This window comes from Vanellus vanellus, assembly GCF_965231255.1.
Source record: "Vanellus vanellus genome assembly, chromosome: 1".
In the NCBI taxonomy this organism is placed as follows: Eukaryota; Metazoa; Chordata; class Aves; order Charadriiformes; family Charadriidae; genus Vanellus; species Vanellus vanellus.
This window is the reverse complement of record NC_138905.1, coordinates 134,789,522-134,808,731: the sequence shown is the minus strand read 5'-3', so window position 1 is coordinate 134,808,731 and position 19,210 is coordinate 134,789,522. Positions and strand designations below refer to the sequence as shown.

The following is a 19,210-nucleotide window of genomic DNA, read 5'->3' as shown; positions in this document are numbered from 1 at the left end:
AGGGAACGGGAGGGTTTTCTACAGGTATTTTCAAAATACCACCTGTCTTCATTTGCCTGCTTACAAATAGCTGGAAAATGACAATGCAGATATAATAGCAATGCAGGCAGTTTTTATTTAAACGTTTGGGAAAAAAAAAATCTCAAAACTCTGCATTTTTATTGATGACAAAGGAAGAACATTGGGCAGCAGAACACAGATCCCTTCAGGGAAGGGACATAATGATGAATTTCCAGCTAAGGATCAAAGCCTTCTGAAAGAACACACTAAAATCAGGGTTTCTAACAGATTACACTATCTAAAGCCCATATTTTTCAGTTCCATTACATACGGCTATATCCTGCATCATCAGCCTTTGGGTTCCTGAACAAAGGCAGACCTCCTTCACTGTCAGAGGAACAGACCTCGAAGGAACGAAAGGAGAGAACAGCAAGCCTTTGAGAAGAATGGAAAAAATACCAGCTAAAGCATCTTAACAAAGGAACTAAAATATTAGGTATTTGATTTCATAATTATCTCCTTGGACTGCTAAAGAGATGAAACATAGCCTCAAAACCTACTTTCATCAAAACCAAAACATTTAAGAAGCAGAATGCCTTAGATGAAGAGAACCTAGTTTTTCATAACACTGACAAATCTGCACTTAACATTTTCCTCAGCTGTGACAAACCTGTGCAAATGCTCATTAGCAGGTACTGTTTCCCAGAAAAGTGTCTGTTTTCAATGTATACTTCCAGGTTCAGCACTTGCTGAAGCTGAATGCTCAGAGCAGCATGAAATAGACAGCACTTGCGCTCTGTTAACTTCAGAGATAAGAAATAAACCCGAGGAGAGCTTGGAGTTTTCATGGTTTAATGAAAGCACAGCATGAGCGATGCTTGAAAAAGGTCACTAGGAAACAACGGCAGTGCAGTAATGCTAACATGAAATGCTCGACCTTTATTTAATCTTAATCCCATTATCCCTTTTCCCATCACCACAATAAATCCCACTGAACCAAAGGGATGCATGCTATTTTCTTCCTGTGACTAGGTGTAAAAGAATTCTATAAAAAGTATAAGCAAATACAGGACGCTTCCAAGAAATTCATATATATGCATGCACAAAAACTGCAAAAATTGAGTCCATTACCACAGGATGGAAAATAATGACTAGTAAGAATAAAGAAATAACCTTACTGAACTGCCTTTTTCCTTCTATTTACATGCAGGATGAAAGATTTGTAAGTTGACACATTGAGAAGATGTTCAATATACAACCTCATACATTGATTTTTTTCCAGGATCATCTAACAGGAGCGGGATGCTCCTTTTAAAAAATTCTTTCATAAAAGCAGAGATCTGACTAAAGATAAAAATCAATATGCAAAACCCTTATGCTTCCACTTCATATGTAACAGGACCATGACAAAAATCAATGAGTTGCTCTCTAATATAATGACATTTCTTCACAGAATATGCATGAACTTTGTTTATTCTTTAATTAATGTATGTCATTCTTTATTAAGCATAGTTTTCCTCAATTATAACCAAGTGTCTGGAATGCAAAAACCTCTTCTGTAAAAGAAACATTAGCAGTGATACCTTTTGATGAGTAAGTCATTAGGAATGGCAGACACAGCTGGAGAAAAAAAAGCAGTTTCATCAAAGGAAGAGAATTCCCACACTGCACTACTCATCTCAGTTAAGTACATCCTAGAAGCACCTGGGCAGGGATGATTTTCTCTATGTAGACACCTGCACACTGTTTTCATATTAAACTAAACAGTAGGAGGCAAGATTTATTAAAAACAAAAGAACTTGCAAAAACTGTAGTTGAGAGTAGATTTTACACAAGGTCTTTTGTCACTCACAGATGTTGAAAAAAGGGAACAGGAATGCCTTCTTCTCACCATCTTCTCTGTGGCCTTCATTTTACACTTCACATAAGTAAATTAAGAGGTATTGCTCAAAAATAGCTTCCTCAAGATTCTCCCCATGCAAACTATAGCTATTTATAAAAGAAATTCAATCCTCCAGACCACACAGGAGACAAAACCCTGAGGCAAGAAAAAATTGTAATAAACTCTCCAAATGAACAAACTATACACGTCGTCCTCAACACATTGTAGCAGCCTTTTAAAAGCATTGTTAATATCAACAGCAAAAGCTGTTTTAGCAACATTTGAGGAAAGGAGAGAGGATAGATACAGAAATGGCACAGAGGCGAGATTAATATTTGAGAAATTCAAGTTATAGTTCCATGCTTCAGCCATGGTATCACAGTATCTTAAAAAAGTAATTACACACACGTATATATTCTTAATCCTGTTGCAAGAAGTGTGTTAGATAACGCACTACAAAATGTTAACAGATTCACTTCTTGTTTATTCCTCCATGATTTTTCAGAGCTTTGATGAGCTTCATTCTCGTTTTTAAGACATCTCTAAAAACAAAACAACACAGCCACCTGCATTTCCAACGTCTTCTCCTCCCACCCCCTTTCTTGTTTTTGAAATTCAAGCTATTTGAAAAGCTCTATATTCTTCTACGGGATCAAGTCGTGGTCACAGATTAGCAAATGTATCTTCCTTGCAAAACTCAAACCTCACTAAGTAACCTAAGTAGAAAGGGAAGCATCAGAGCAAATGTCATGAGTTAGTGACTTCAACTAATAATGGTTTTTATTGTTTTTTTTACAGTAGAGTATTCAGGCTAGGAGAAAAAAAAATAATCAATGCATCATGGAAAGGCTTAAACAAAACAATACTAATTGCTCGTTATTGGTAACATATACACAACTACAGTCATGTCTTGGTAGCATCAGCTACACAAAAGAACATGCTACATGTAAATAAGCATTCCCTTTTCTGTAGTACCCCCAAAACAAAACGTCAGTGTGTGTGCTTACTACCATTTTCCGCTCACTGACACTGTTCTTCAGAGTACAGGCAGCTGAACAGGAAAATCACTGAACAATTTGCCAGAACTTGCCCATGTATATTTTTTTGTCTTTTTTCAGAAGATCCTAAAAGCTCCTACAGAAAAATGAAGAGTGGATGGATTCCTTCCTTACTACTGATACCAAAGCTGTCAATGTTGTGCACCCTACCTCAACTGTGGTTCGCACTGGTCATAATTTTAAAATTCTTGTAGTGTTAACAGGCATAAGAAAGAACACTAATATTTTGCATGAAATATTTCAAATATGGAGAAGGTTTTTGAAACGGAAAGCTTTCCATGATTGCAATGAGTTGAGGTTAACCCCACGCTGCCTCACAGCTGTTTATACTGTCTCCCCAGCATAAGGCCCATCTGCAACACATGTGAATGCTCAGTATTCCAGCAACACCTTACCTCCTCACCTCCCTGAAACCAGGCCCAAGATGTGCCTTTGTTGTCATTAAAGTTTCCTCCCGTATCACCTTTTAATAAGCAATGAGGACCCCGAGGAAGGCAACCACCTTCAGCTTTACATTCCTTCTAGAGCTTCTCAAAAAAAAGGTAGTTTCATACCCATTATTTCCAACCCTTCCTAAAATAAAGTGGACTGTTTGCACTATCGCTGCCAACATATGCCTCTCTGTAGCCTACACCCTGTCTCCACACATGTGTATGAGGACAGTTTAAAATGCTTTTGCAAACCTCCTCTCCCCACACAAATTTGTCTACTACTCTCACCCTGTCAGTCAAATGAAACTACGACATACCTTGCAGCTAGCTATATTTTAAAAGATGAGACATGAAAGTAGCAAGGGAGATCTCCACCTTACTCAATAGCTTACCATATCCGTTTGGATTAACTTTCCATCTCCTACATGTGTCTGTGCTGTACACAAAAATCCTCGCTCCTTCTGTCTGCAATTTGCTGTTCTGCCAACTAATTTGAAAAGCACATGCCCTCATGCTACAAGGAAAGCGTTAAGAGAGCTGCTACTTCTCTATACTTAGAAGGCAGGCTGTGTAGGAGATGAAAATATATACTATTTTCAAAGGCAAAAAACTTTAAAGGATATTTTACACAACATTCAAAACAGGACCTTAATTCTTCCCCCCCGCCCCTCTTTATTTACACTGCCCTGAGCTTTTCGTCACAAGGAATAAAAGGCGGCAAAATATCAGGAGTAGCTTCAGAATGATTTTGAAACCTCTTAAATCTGAAACTAAGCAGTTGTACATGGCCTCATGTATTCCCTTTCCTTCAAATGTGCTGAAAAAACGTGCCCTCAGGCATGTAAGGCTCTGACAGTGGGTTCCAGTTATGGCTCCTGATAAGAAGCACAGCTCAGCTAAGTAAGAGAAAAGGTGTTTTTTCAGATAACTACTGCATATCCCTATCTTAGTAACTTAAATCCTTAAACACTGAATGACAGCATGTATGTGCTAGGAATAGATCTGATATTTGGTGGTGCTGTAGGTGGCAGCAGGATCTCTTCTACTCCCTTCTAACCCTAAAATCCTCCATAAAGATCTTACAGAAAAACAGCAAAGCTGCTACTGCTTTAGTGATACAATACATTTGACATTTAAATTCCTTTCTACTAAAGAAATGGTAGAAGCCTACACCAGCAGAGTCCACGCAAAAAGAGCCACAGCAACATGTTTGCCTGATGCAGTTTAGCTCCAGATGTGCCTGCAGTCTGGTGCCATAAATCCCACCGCATTCAGAACGAAAAATCCAACGCTTGCTAACAGCATTGTGGCTGACATTTTTACTTCTTCCAGGAAGCCAGCAAGCTTGCATCTGACATTTTTCCTTGACAAAGGAAGCTCTCAAAGCAAGGAAAGTAGAGACTGTGACACCTTTTCCATGGAAGGTAACCAGCTGTGTCATTTATCTCTTCATTCATTACACAATGCAAACAGGTGAAAAAATTGCAGTATATAAAACAAGAGTCTTGCCTACTTAAATGGACTTACTGGATTTAGAAATTGATAAATATTCAGTAATTTCTGCAAGAGAGTGCATTCAAAAATTCAAAAATGCTGCTAGCTGCAGCATTTACAACAAGAAATCTGAAAACTGCATATAACGATGTTACATCTCACTGGTTCTCTCTTGGTTTAATTTTAAAAATCACGGAAGTATGCATCCTGGACCAAAACATACTGACAAGAAAGATAAGTGAAAAAGTTGGGGTTTTTTTTTTCTTCATTTCTTTTTTTTACACCAGTTTTTACTTTCCTTTGCTAATTTGGAATTCCACCATTACAACTTCAGTTAATAAACCTACTAATCAGGGTTGCTGCATTAGGGCAAAGTGAACAAGAACTACAGCAGCTTTGGACATAAGCACAAAAAACCCAAACCCCATCAATGGTAATACTAGAACAGCAGCAGTTGCTTATTCCACACTTTGTTCTATATCCCAAAAGATTTGTCTTAACTTCATCTAGGCAATACTTCTTGAAATGTAATAGCAACATTCACCCTACAAATCCAGGAACTATACAGGAATACTTTTCAAAGTAAATTAGACATCTGCACTCTTATTCCTTCCCTCTTGGCCAGCGCTTATCTAGAATCTGCATCAAGTTGAACAGAAACAGCCTGAGCAGCAGCTGCTATACTGCAGCACACCTATAGCAAAGTAAGAGATCACAGGTACTGTGTTCTGATAAAAAAAGCTTGGTCACAACATTCCGTGCCTCTGTAAGAGCAGGAGCCTCAAGGCTCCTGCATCCACTTCTGTTCTTTTCTCCTCTCCACTTCCACCTGTCATGAACCAGGATGCAGTTGCTCCTTCTCCAGATCGATGTGCAAGAAAACTTGCTTGTTTGGAGTATAATTGGTTGGTCTAATAAAAAGAGGTTATCTGTCCACAAACCTTGTCTCACTGGAAAGATACGTTCATCAGATGTAGCATTCTTAGCAGAAGGCAGCTGACTATGGAGCTCCTTTCCAGGACTGATTAGGCACAGACTAACTGTGGTCAGATCAAAGTTCAGGACACACCTGTACAAGAAAAGCCTTTTGTTTGATAGTGGCAACAGAAAGTAGTTCTGTTGAACGCAGAACCCCGTATCACCATGCTCCCAGGGTGAAAGTCGGCACTTGCACAGGAATTCTGCACCCTTCCAGAATTTTGTTTCACATGCAGATACAAATCAAAAGATAGAGTCAGGGCTTGAAAAACCTGCCTACCCACAGCTAGTGAAAAGAGGAGAGGGATGAGTAGGTCGAGTTGGCTTAAGTAACAGAAGCCAGTAAATATTTTGAAAGGGAAGAGCAGGAGTCAGAGTTGCAGCAAAAGTTGCATCCCCTCCTGTGCATGTAAGAGGAAAGCTTGGGAAAAGGAAGAGCAGGTCTATGCAAACACAATAATGGCCACCTTCTATGCCTGAGCTGACAGCAGCGAGAGGAGTAGCTGGCAATGGGGTAGCACGCCACGGGACAAAGAAAATTACAGGTATAGCATCACAAACAGCCAACTATATCCACCTTCTCTACTTTACCGAGAAGGTTTAATGGTACCAACAAAAAAATTATCAGTAGAAAATTCAGCATCCAAACTACTTACATGAGAACACAAATGGTATTTGAAATTAAGTTCTCCCAAACAAGCAAGCAAACATTTTGATATTATTTCTGTCCGCAGGCAAGAGGACTATCTGTCCTAACTATAAGAGAGAAATATTTTTGTCTTCACTTTGAGTACCTTTTTAAGTGACGCACGGAACATTTCTGAACCAAAAGGATAAAGTCAGCTACCACCAGAAGTTGAAGAGATTCTTGTGCTTGATGAAACATTTGAAGACTCAGGGGCAGATTACTTCACTATAATGTGCTTGGGTAAATCCAGAACCAGGAGCCAAATCCTGCACCACCTTATTAAAGCAGTGCTAGCTGATGCACACTGAAATAGGTATTCTCTCTACAAACCTGACACCATCAGCCTTTACAAGTTTGTGTAAACTACATCAAATTCAATTCCCAAAGACCCTAAACTGTATACCCAATGGTTATCACTCAAGCTCTACCTACAAATAAATATGCATATTTATTTATTTATTTCACTGTTCCCTAAAAAGAGTACTTAGCATCTGCCAGATAATGCTGAAATCATCTTTTTACTGAGTGACACTTAAGAAGAACAAATTTGATTTATTCTGGCAAGGCATGAAGTAATGAACTCGATTATATAGCTGGAAACAAAAAGGGGGGGGCTGACTGCATTCAAATCTAGTTGGAGTTAAAGTAAGCTTTTAGCTGCTGAACAGTTATTCCATGTTCCTTTAACAGTTTTGTTTCTTGGGACTTTTCAGCTGTCCAATTTTATAAAGGACTGTACAATATAATCAACCTGAAATGCTGCTTCTCAGAATCAGATCCAGCAGTTCTTGGTCATTGGGACTGAAGGTTAGAATATGAAAATTACATCTTTCAAGCGCTACCTTATACCATAGGAGTTTTGACCAGAGTTTCTCAAGATGTGTGCATTACCAGGAGATATCTGGATTCACAGTATCACAGTGTCACAGTATCACAGTATGCTAGGGATTGGAAGGGACCTCAAAAGATCATCTAGTCCAATCCCCCTGTCGGAGCAGGAACACCTAGATGAGGTTGCACAGGAAGGCGTCCAGGCGAGTTTTGAATGTCTCCAGAGAAGGAGACTCCACAACCTCCCTGGGCAGCCTGTTCCAGTGCTCTGTCACCCTCACTGAGAAGAAGTTTCTTCTCAAATTTAAGTGGAACCTCTTGTGTTCCAGCTTGAATCCATTACCCCTTGTCCTATCATTGGTTGCTACTGAGAAGAGCCTGGCTCCATCCTCATGACATTCCCCCTTTATATATTTATAAACGCTAATAAGATCACCCCTCAGTCTCCTCTTCTCCAAACTAAAGAGACCCAGCTCCCTCAGTCTTTCCTCATAAGGGAGATGCTCCACTCCCTTAATCATCTTAGTTGCCCTACGCTGGACTCTCTCCAGCAGCTCTCTGTCCTTCTTGAACTGAGGGGCCCATTTCAGTGCAAAAGAGCCATTAGAAAACCATCCTGAGGACTTCTGCCCCTCTACTTCTCTGAGTCTATAACTTAAGAAAGTATATCATACCGCAACACAGGTTAACCCATAGTTGCTGTGAAGACTAGGAAAACATTCCTCAGCCTATTTGGTTTTTTGCTACCTTTGATTTTCAAAGAGCTCTTTGATATGGTGATTCTCCATTTCTGAAGAGTAATGCCTGAAGCAGAGGTTAAATAGCATGGAATGCATTTTCTTTGCCTTTCCACCTTTTTCCTCTTCCCAGTCTCCTTGCCTCCCCTGCAGCTGCCACAAGAAAAATTTAAGACCTACTTTAGCCCTCTGGGTTCCCACTGCAGGAGGCAGGTGGGCTGGTGAGAGGTTGATTCCTGCCGGAGCCCATCTGATGGGCCCAGCCTCCTCCTTGGCCTCATGCTTTTCTCTCCCTCTGTTCCCAAGGCTGGATGGAGCAGGGTGAGCTCTGCTGGGGCACAAGAAGGAATTACTGCATTGAGTGCAATTATGAAGCTGGAGCGAGAGGCAGGCTAGAGCATAGGAATATGTATGTATATGATGGAAGATGTATCCAAGTCTTCTGGATACCTCTCTAGCTCCTGGAACTGTAATTTGTGGGACACTAGGAAGCACACTGTATGCTTGCTGTGATCTTATACGCCACCCTCAATGTTGTCTTCTAGCCACCAGGGATGACAGAGCAGCGACGGAGATACTTGTTGCTCTTACTGAAGTGGCCATCCTTATGACCTCATTGGCAGGGGTGAGTAGATGAGAATGGAGAAGGAAGAAAACACCATTAGAGAGAAAAGTAAAAAGCCATCTTATAAAAATTCAAGAGTTAACCTAGTAGGATGTCAGTTTATCAATAGCACAGGTGCACCATTATCAGCAAGTAGGCAACAAAAGATCTCTACATTGCAGGGTTTTACATCAACAGAGAATTCAGTGGTCTTCCAGGAGCACTACTGTGCTATTTTAAACACCTTCTGAATTGCCACATGGCCTGTAAGCTTGTCACTATGCCTTACGGAGCATTCATGCCAAGGAACTTTGGTTGCATGAAGACTACCTTTACAGTCTTCAATTTTTCTTCAGCACTACAAACAGACCAGCCATCACAAAAATTGGATTTGAAAGTGGATGTGCTTGTACTGTGTAATGTGACTTTCAGTTCCATTCACACGTCATTTGGGCAACTTCATCACAGATTAAATATATTAAGATCCAAAGACAGGCCACCTATTCTTTTTAAGACACCCTTTGGCAGTATGATACTTAAAGGAAAAGTGAATACAGGTAGTAACTATGATGCAATCTCTGTTTTTACAAAACCTCAGGGGGAAAACATACTGAGGGGGAAATATGCAAAACCACCCTTAGATTATAACAAGTATTATAAAAACAAACTCTTCCCATTATCTGTAAATGCCTCAAATAATCCGTGCAGTTATTTCTATTTCAGATTTTCTTTCAGTTCTGTAACTTGATAATGCCACAAAACCCCAACATTTCTGCAGAATACTTTCTCTAAACAATCTCTCCCCTCTGCATCACTCAAACATTTTCATTCAGTGCCATAACCCAGCCTCAAAGAGCCATGAAACAGATCCTGGACCACAACCCTGCAATCCAGCATCCTCATCCAGAACCTCAACAAAAAAACATTCATGCCAAAGGAAGGTCACCCATTTATTTCATTGCACCATTAAACCACTTCCTATGACTGTTGAAAATTGCCATGCTTACTTATAACCACAGCACTTAGCACTACTAAACCCAGGAAACATAATGGAAATACTTACATCTATTAATAGACCATTAAGTGTATGGGGAAGAGATGCCCCGTGGCTGAAGCACAGTACTAAAAGTCAAGAAACTAAGGATAAAAGTAAAGCCCTACTCCCTCTTCCCCTTAGGACAGGGAAAGGAGAACCAGCCCATCCATCATTTATTTTGGAAGCCATAATTGACTTACTGTTTATCAGCATTTTAAGAGCCCCAACAGCATGTTTCCAGTCCTCTCCCTGAGGTCTCTTTCCCCATACACAGACTGGGTCTCTACACACATTCAACACAAATGAGGGAATGAAAAAGAATAGTGAGAGCAGGTGAGTCTCCAGTGATGGGAGAAGGAATGCCAATGGCAAAATTTCTCTTCAGCTGGCGACAAGCACACTATATCAGGCTATCCCATCACGAGCATCTCCTCCCACCTCACCACAGCAAGTCTGTCCGTCCAGCTGAACCAGATCCCCCTCCTGAGGGAAGGGAAATTAGAAACCTTTAGTTATAATATGTAAAATCACAGTAACGATGTGTGGATAAACACTGCAGTATTGTCTTAGTTTCTCTTCTGTGAAAGAAGAAAAGGCTTTTCTTTTGCAATTTGTCACACGGCCACCTTAGCAGCATAAGAAAATATTTTTGTTTCATATGACAGGAGTTTTTTCAAAGCGAGGTTTATTTTACTTACAGTATAATTACATATTTGAAGTTTATTCTAACTAAATAATAAAGGCTAGTTCATCAAGACTGGAGTATTCTTCAAACTATCACTGATTTACTGCTTAGGTGAAAAAGAAGCGGTGCTCTCCCTGGCCGAGCAGGGGAAGACCCCTTCAGCACTCTTGCTGTAATTAACAAACCCAGACATGCTGCGCTGCCTTAGGAAAGTTTGTATCTTTCTTTTTGATGAAACCCATATTAAGAGTTTCAGTATTCCACCCCACCTACAACCAAAATTAATTGCAAACTAGAAATATTTGCATGAATGTTTTGCTGCAATAAAGAAGAGCTCTACTAGCTTCTGCTTGGCATGAGACAAGTAATTTGATAATTCATATGGATTGAACAAGCAAGGCATACTTCCAGGTCTTACCTAATTGAAACAAAACCACAATACATCCTCCAGCATCTGGCATTAAAACAGACAAAACAATCAGATATACTAGTGTTACTAGTATTTTCTTGAAGGTTTTTTGAGATGCTTTTACAGTGGCATCCATGAACTGACACACGGTATCACGTGATAAATTCTAGAGCCTCATTTTATTTATTACAATCACTACTAGGAAAAAGGAATATCTGAGAGAAATTATTAACAAAGGAACGTAAATTTATGAAACTTCATACACTCTCTTCCAAAATGGTTGTTTAATGTTGGATCCACGATGGTGTTAAGGTTACAGGGCATAAAATCCATTTCTCTTTTTGTACAAGTAGATGCATTAATGCGCATGTGGGGCCAACAGGCAGGTGGCTCTGGCATGAAGGACCAACTGAAAAGGCACCCCAGACTAAAATGTCCACTGTATCAAACCAAGCTAATATGTATTAAGTGGACTGGACCTCTTGGAAGGCAAATGCAAGCACACAGGAATGATGTTACAAAACAACAGGTGTAATTATTAGTGAAAGGGTTGACTTCAAAAGCTTGAACAATTTAATCTATTTCTGTATACAAAGTGCAGAAGGACAGTCTCCAGATTTTTTGCACACCAGAAAAAGGGTGTGAATGCCCAAGACTGCACCAAATATTATTTATTGTTGTAATGAAAAAAAGAAAGTTAAAAAAAAAAGCTAAGTATTGTGTGATGCACAGGAAACAATCTCCATTAAATTGCTACAAGAAATTCAGCTCAGTATGAATGTTTTTCAGATATGTTTTTCAAATTATCCCAATCAATAAAAGCATAACACAGGAACATAAAAAGCTGCAGTTTCCATGTTGTAAAGGAATTAATTTAACAGAAGCGAAACATTAATAACAGAAGTTTGCTAATGGCACAACTACTAATGCCAACAAAAATAGTATGAAATTAAAGTGAAAGAACAAACTTTGGCACACTGAGAAACAAACAGCTTAAAGCACAATGACTTCTAAGCAAACATCTACCACAACGCAACTGCGCAAACCCTACACAACATCAGGAATACTGCTACTCATCACCACTTTGGGCATTCTCACTGAAAAGCAGCTAAGGAACGAAGAGGAGCCTACCTACGATGTAACTGAAGTTTACGCAAAGATCACAGAAATGCTTTATCAATCTCTGCAAAGCAGATGTTTGTCTGCAGCACCTTAAAACCACAAGAACAATCAGCTTCCTCTTGATCAAAGGAAAACAGACAAATACATGAAAGCAGTAGCAAAAACCTCCAGATACTCAAGTGCAAAAGAGAAACTGATGTCCCAGAATTTAGGGCAGAACATTTCCACATAGTTTAATCTGGCATTCAGTAAACAACAATAATATATGCAAATAATACAGTAAATGAAAACAAGGACATACTTCACAAGACTTCGTATTGCAGAGGAGATAGATATTAAATAGTTAAGGAAAGTTAACCTCAGAGGGTTGTGGTTAGTGGTGCAGAGTCTAGCTGGAGGTCAGTAACGAGTTGTGTCCCTCAAGGGTCAGGTGTGGGTCCAGTCCTGTTCAATATATTCATCAATGACATGGATGAAGGGATAGAGTGTACCATCAGCAAGTTTGCTGATGACACAAAACTGGGAGGAGTGGCTGACACGCCGGAAGGCTGTGCTGCCTTACAGTGTGACCTGGACAGGCTGGAAAGCTGGGCAGAGAGGAACATAATGAAATTCAACAAGGGCAAGTGTAGCGTACTGCATCTGGGGAGGAATAACCACATGCACCAGTACAGGTTGGGGGCTGACCTCCTGGAGAGCAGCTCTGTGGAAAGGGACCTGGGAATCCTGGTGGACAACAGGATGACCATGAGCCAGCAATGTGCCCTGGTGGCCAAGAAGGCCAATGGCATCCTGGGGTGCATCAAGAAGAGAGTGGCCAGCAGGTGGAGGGAGGTCATCCTTTCTCTCTACTCTGCCCTGGTGAAGCCGCATCTGGAGTAGTGTGTCCAGTTCTGGGCACCCCAGTTCAAGAAGGACAGGGATCTGCTGGAGAGGGTCCAGCAAAGGGCTATGAAGATGATTAGGGGATTAGAACATCTCTCATGAGGAAAGGCTGAGGGACTTGGGTCTTTTTAGTCTAGAGTACAGGAGACTGAGGGGGGATCTTATTAATGCTTATAAATACTTAAAGGGAGGGTGCCAGGAGGACGGGAAGAATCTTTTTTCAGTGGTGCCCAGTGATAGGGCAAGAGGTAATGGGCACAAACTTGAATATAGGAAATTCCATCTTAACATGAGGAGGAACTTCTTTCCTTTGAGGGTGTCAGAGCACTGGCACAGGACTGTCCAAAGAGGTGGTGCAGTCTCCCACTCTGGAGACATTCAAAACCTGCCGAGATGCCATCCTGTGCAACCTGCTGTAGGTGACCCTGCTCGGGCAGAGGGTTTGGACTAGATGATCTCCAGAGGTCCCTTCCAACCCTCACCATTCTGTGATTCTGTGAAAATGAATTATCCGCAGTAGCTACACTTTAAGAGTTACAGGAATAAAATGAAGATGAAAACTAAGACATGACCAACAGGCAGGTTAATATACTATTTCATTACATCTGCAGAAAGCCTGAAACGTATATGCATTATGTATGTACATACACAGAACACACAAGACAATTCAAAAGCAGAAGTAATTCTATATGAAACATTTTAATTACTATTTAACTGCAACAAGAAGTACTTTACTAAGATCCTTACAACATTCAGACCTGCAGAGAGTGCTGGTGCTAGGGTTTTATGATCTTGACAGTTTCATGATACAAATGAAGAAAAGAAAAAGTGTTATTTGAATGACAGGCACAAAGTCTGGCAGATGTGTTACAGTATTTCAAATAACATAACAATAATCTTGAGTTTCTTTAATTTTTTTCCCCCATTTTAATGGTTAGATAGATGTCTACTATCCCACTTACCTCTTATCTTTACACCCCCACACATCATCATCATTCATCATTGTGGAGATAAAACACAGTGAAAGGTATTTGTAAATATCCTATCTAAAGTCAGTCCAGGGTAATACTATAATGCAAAATACCTCTGTGATTAGCCAAGATTTCAAGTAACTTTTTTTAATCAATTTGATAGGCAGACCACTAAATTACTTAAGTAGCACTAATTCACTGGATTAGCTGCTTGAACACAAGTATATTGGGAAAACTAATACATACTGTGTTCTTACAAGCACTAATTCCAACCATAGAAAATACACAGGTAATATATCAAGTTGTGATGGAAATACCAAACACAAGTCAATTACAGCATAGTAGCTCAGAAATTATCTAAATGTCATAAACCATGCAGGTTAAAAAAAAATATCTGTTGCAATACTGGAAGAACTTTGCTTTTGATTACTGCAACAACCTTGGCTGAGTTACAGCATTACTACTCCTTCCATTATTTAAGCATATTATCCAGATTTTCCCCTCTCAGCCAGTAGGAGAGATTCACAGCAAAGTTAACTTTGGGTGTGTAACACAAGCGTATTTATCATACTTACTGACCCAAATCACTGTACCACAGTACACTGAGAGCCAAGTATAATTTGTCACACACACACACACACACATCACCTGAAAGGTAACTATATGGAACAGGACCTAAGACACACAGACCTCACAAAACCCAAAGTTATCAGGCTGAGAACAACCGTGAAAGCCAATTAAAAGAGGAAGATGGAAACACGGAGGACACAACTTGAGCTGGCTGTTATTCAATGCAGTTAGTATTCCCATAATTTGCATCAGTTTCTCGATCAGCTGTATTCCCCAACCCTCCCCCCAACTTTACGGTCTAGTTATTTATAATACTTTAGAAAACAAAACAACACATAAGTGTATACAGAATTTAAACTGAGAATAACTGCTTCTAGGATCTGTTCAACAGCTTGAGCCAATTGTAAGTGAAGGGCTAAAACTGTAATGCTTGTCAGAGAGTTGGAGCAAAAACCAGATTTCATGAGGAGTGGTCAAGATAAGCTTAACAGAGAAAAGCCAAACAAGCTACTCAACATTACTGACACTGGGACCTTCTGGCAGAGGTGAAAGACACAAGAAGATTTATTATTTTTTTTTAATCACCTGAACAGTCCAGAGTTTAACAGAATTAAAAGCCTTGCTGTTACTATTCTGTAGCCTTAAAATGCATTTGTAACTGAATGACAGATAAGATTTTAAAAGCATTTCCCCTGTCGATTTTGCTCTGCACACATTAAAAGACCAATAACTAAGAAAGCTATAATTGTATTTTATTTATTCATGAGAAAAAAAAAGCCTTACTACATAAATCTCTGTATAATATCAACATGCAGGATATATAGTTTCGTTTATATTAAATATGTACATGCTTCTTCAATTAGCATGTCTAGAAATAATTACCTAATATAAAAAAGCATCCCTGATGCCTTTTCCACTGCTACGGATATGCTCGCCACCAAAGCAAACAGAGGTATATGACACCATGCAACAGTGTCTTACAAACACTGTTTCGGATGCTTCACTTTCCTAACATGCACATTTCAAATTATTCCTTCCTGTTATTTCTGCAATCTTGGAATTCAAAGGCAAGGTATTTTTCTTCACTGGAATTTAATAAAACTTAGTTGGAAAGAGATCTGACTTTTTTTTTTTTTTTTGAAAGAACAGAGGCTAAGTCTGTGAGTGTTACAATATTTTAAATAATAAAACAATAACCTTGAGAAGATGTAGTATATTAAACTGCTCTGAACTAAGCCCAGTACTTGCAAATGGTAATATCACATGAAAAGCAGCACACGAATTAACCTCAGGGATAAATAACCTTGAGTGTCCATATATAAGAGAAAATAATATAGTACAAAAAAAAAAAAAAAGGAGTATAAGTATACTTTCTTTAAATCATTTTGGCTGATAAGAAATCAGTTGGAAAAGCACTGCTATCAAGAAGAAAAACCCACGCAGTATTTTTAAAGAAATACACACATGAATTCCTTTCACACAAACTGTTTTTGTGATATACAGTCTAACTTGGCACAATACGTAATTTTTTCTTAAATCCTCTTAGGACTGACCAACTTTTCTGTAAGAAGAAAAATATATTTTTCTCTGAAAACCGGTGTTCAGTATTTCAATCTCTTGGAACATACATTAAGCAAATTTCACTGGGCAGCAAGAGGGACTACAAGAGATTCAATACTGAGCAGCTTGTCCTTCAAATGCTATTTAGTCATTATTGTTACTACAGATGGCACCAGCAATAACGCCTACATTTTGGTCACCTAACACTTTCCCTGACAAAAAGATTCTTGTGATGCCTTCTCAGGATGTAGCATCTCCATTGTTTGCCACATGCCTTTGATTTTTGGCAAAGGTAAACACTTGACCTCTGCAAACATGATTTGATTGTGCCACAGAGTTTTGTTCCTTTTTGCAGAATTATAAACCACTGAACAATAGCCTCCTCCCTAGTAGTCAAGAGATGCAAATATCTTCCCTTACTACAGGCTTGTTTGTTACAGCTTGATCTGTGCAGACAGTCTGAAGTGATGGACATGCTAGTTCTGGCGTCTCACTTTCATTGCCATCCTAGCAATACCCCCAGCATTGGAGGACACTAGAGATCAAAACTTAAACACTGCCAGAGAACTACAAAGTTTGGGAAGGGGGACGGTGGCAGCAGCCACCACTCATTGCCAGGGCAGACAGCATCCTTTCTAGGGGAAACACACTGGGAAGGAACATTTTACCTTCTTCCTACCCCCATGAACAAGATGAGGACTCCAGGACCTAGATGTACATACAAACACATAAATTAAGAGAGCATCAGTTCCACACCCCTGTTAACAATTTGCATTAGTAACTGTTGTGATTGCCACAAAATTCATAAGTTGGGTCCCAGTAAAAAAGTCTCATTCTCTGTTGCAACAGATCCAAATCCCATCCACACTGCTGACTGTAAAACACACCACAAACATATAGACAATCATTGATACCACATCATTTATTATCTTCCAGAAGCCAGATCAAATAAAATAACAGATTTGGCTGAGACCGCTCTATACTGCCATGCTTTGGCATTAGTGTTCAAATGTCAATGCTTGACCACAAGTGATTATATCTGCCCATGCCTGTCCATGCTCTACAACACGTGACCCATTTGATATCATCTCTAATTACACCACATCCCGCCTTTTCTATGGATTCCCAATCTCATACAGGGTGAAGTTCCGGTCCACATAATGACTGAAGCTTTTTTGCAACATTTGCCTCTGAAGTTAGAAAGTATAAAAAGTAGAAAAACACAAGAAGAAAAAAGTTTGGGAAGACTGTGAGTAAACATTGGACAGACTTCCTTACACTTTAGAGAGGAGGAGGGGGGAAAAAAGTCACAAATACAAATTCTGAGCATTAATTGTTTTTATCCCTTCTCTTCCATGTGAAACATGAAAATATGGAGATCCAAGACCTAGAAGCGCTTGACTGCTCAACCACAACAGCTTACCCTGGGAGCTGTGACTGCTGAGCCCAGGAGGAGGGCAAGGAATAGCAAACACAGGCGTTCCCGGCTCCCTCCCTGGCTCCTCACACAGCATTACCTCAGAGAAGCCAAAGACTCACATTCATCTTCCCACCCCATAAATTTGGGATAATACTACTTACTACCTTATCTCCCAAAGCAATTGTAAAGCTACTTTTGGAAACTACAGTGGCTTAGGACAAGAGAGAAATTACGCCCTCTTACGCCCCGGGTTTAGATGGTTTGCCATCCACAAAGCAAAGGCCCCCTATCAGATAATTAAGGTAGAAGCGTAATAAGCAGCTGCCTAACCCCTTAATCACCACTCATCTCATACGTGGAACCGGGGAGAGGTCACGCGAAGGCAGAGCAGCCAGACCCACCCTGACACCTACACGTGAGGCCAAGATCCACAGTCGTGACCACCAGCCTTGGCCCTCACATCTCCTGGTGCTGGGGGACTTGATCCCACACCACACGCACCTCCGTACGCCCCAGCAGCCTCCACCACATCTCACACCCGCCCTCGGAAATTAAAAATTACATTTGCCCAGCAACGAGGAGGCACCTTAATCGGAGCGGTAGCTTTATAAAGGCTCGGAGCGAGGCGTTCACGCTCGATACCAGCTCAACCAGTTTGGTGCCCGGGTTGGCCAACCAGCACAGGCAGGCCCAGGCACCGCTGAAAATGAGGTTTATAAAAGCGCTCCCTCCCCGCTCTCCACTTCGGGGCAAAACCCAGCTGCCGCCCTCCCCGCCAGCACCGCCGCCGGTCGGGGAAATCGCGGCGGCACACGCGGCTGCCGGGCGAGCCCGACCCGCCGCACAAAAGCCACCTCATGGCAAACACCTCCCGCACCACAAAGGCGGCACCGGGCGGCGGGGGAAGGGGCACCCCGGGGGCCTCGGGGCGACACCGCTCTGCGTCCCCCCCCCCCTTCTTCAGGAGTCGCCAACCCCCACCTCCCCCCGGCGCCAGCACCCCCACGGCTCCCGCCGAGGCTAACCCGCCTCGTCCCTCACCGGGGCCGGGGCCACCCCCACTCCGCGCCCCACGGCGGCCCCGGGCCCGGCCCGAGATGGCGGCCGGACCCTCCCGCCGCCCCTTCAAGCGCCGCGCCGGCCGGCACCTGCCGGACAGGCTGGGGAGCGACCCTCGCCCGCCGCCCCCCAGGACTCCGGCAGCCCCGGCCCGGGGCGGGAAAGGAAGGGACGGTGCCGGGGGCAGCCGAAGGAGGCGGGCGGGCGGTCAAACTGCCGTCCTCCAGCACCTTGCGGGGCCACAAACTCATCCCTTACCTGTCGCCCGCGGGTAGCTGCGCGCAGCCCCCGGCTCCGCCATCTTCCTCGGCCGGTGGCCACCGCCGCGTCCTACCGCTGGTGCTGCTGCCGCCACCGCCGCCGCCGGGGCTCGGCGCCGCTCCGCTCCGATCCGCGGCGCCCAGGGGCCGCCGCACAGGCGCACTGCCCGCCCCGCGGCACCTGACACCGCGCGGCGAGCGGGGAGGAGCGGGAACAGGGCCGGGCACGGCGGCCGACGGCAGCCTGATGCCGCTCGGCAGCGGCTCCTCACCCGGTGCCGCCTGCGCGGGGCGGGGGGGAGGCTCCGGCGCCGCCAGGTGCTGCCGCTGCTCCGCCCCGCGGTGCCAAGGGCGGCGGGGAGAGCCCCGCCGGTAGTCATTCGGTAGAGCCTCGTCCCACCGTGTCCCCCGCTGCGGCCGGGAGAGCGGCACCTCGGCCGGCGGGACGGGGAGGGACGGGCCTTGGCTGTAGGGCAGCGGCATCCCGCTGGCAGGAGAGGCCTGGCCCGCTGCCCCCCGCCTGCCCGTCA

General features: G+C 42.4%; 1 protein-coding gene across 1 annotated transcript in view; it reads right to left on the bottom strand.

Annotated features, from left to right (window-relative positions):
• Window positions 1-18,721, bottom strand: part of MAP7D2 (MAP7 domain containing 2) — a gene marked incomplete at both ends in the record, with an annotated part of 88,413 nt that extends 69,692 nt beyond the window's left edge. The window contains one exon of the mRNA XM_082482540.1: window positions 18,679-18,721. Coding sequence (XP_082338666.1) covers window positions 18,679-18,721 — 43 coding nt within the window. The remainder of the gene's footprint in view (window positions 1-18,678) is intronic.
• Window positions 18,722-19,210: the final 489 nt, after the last annotated feature.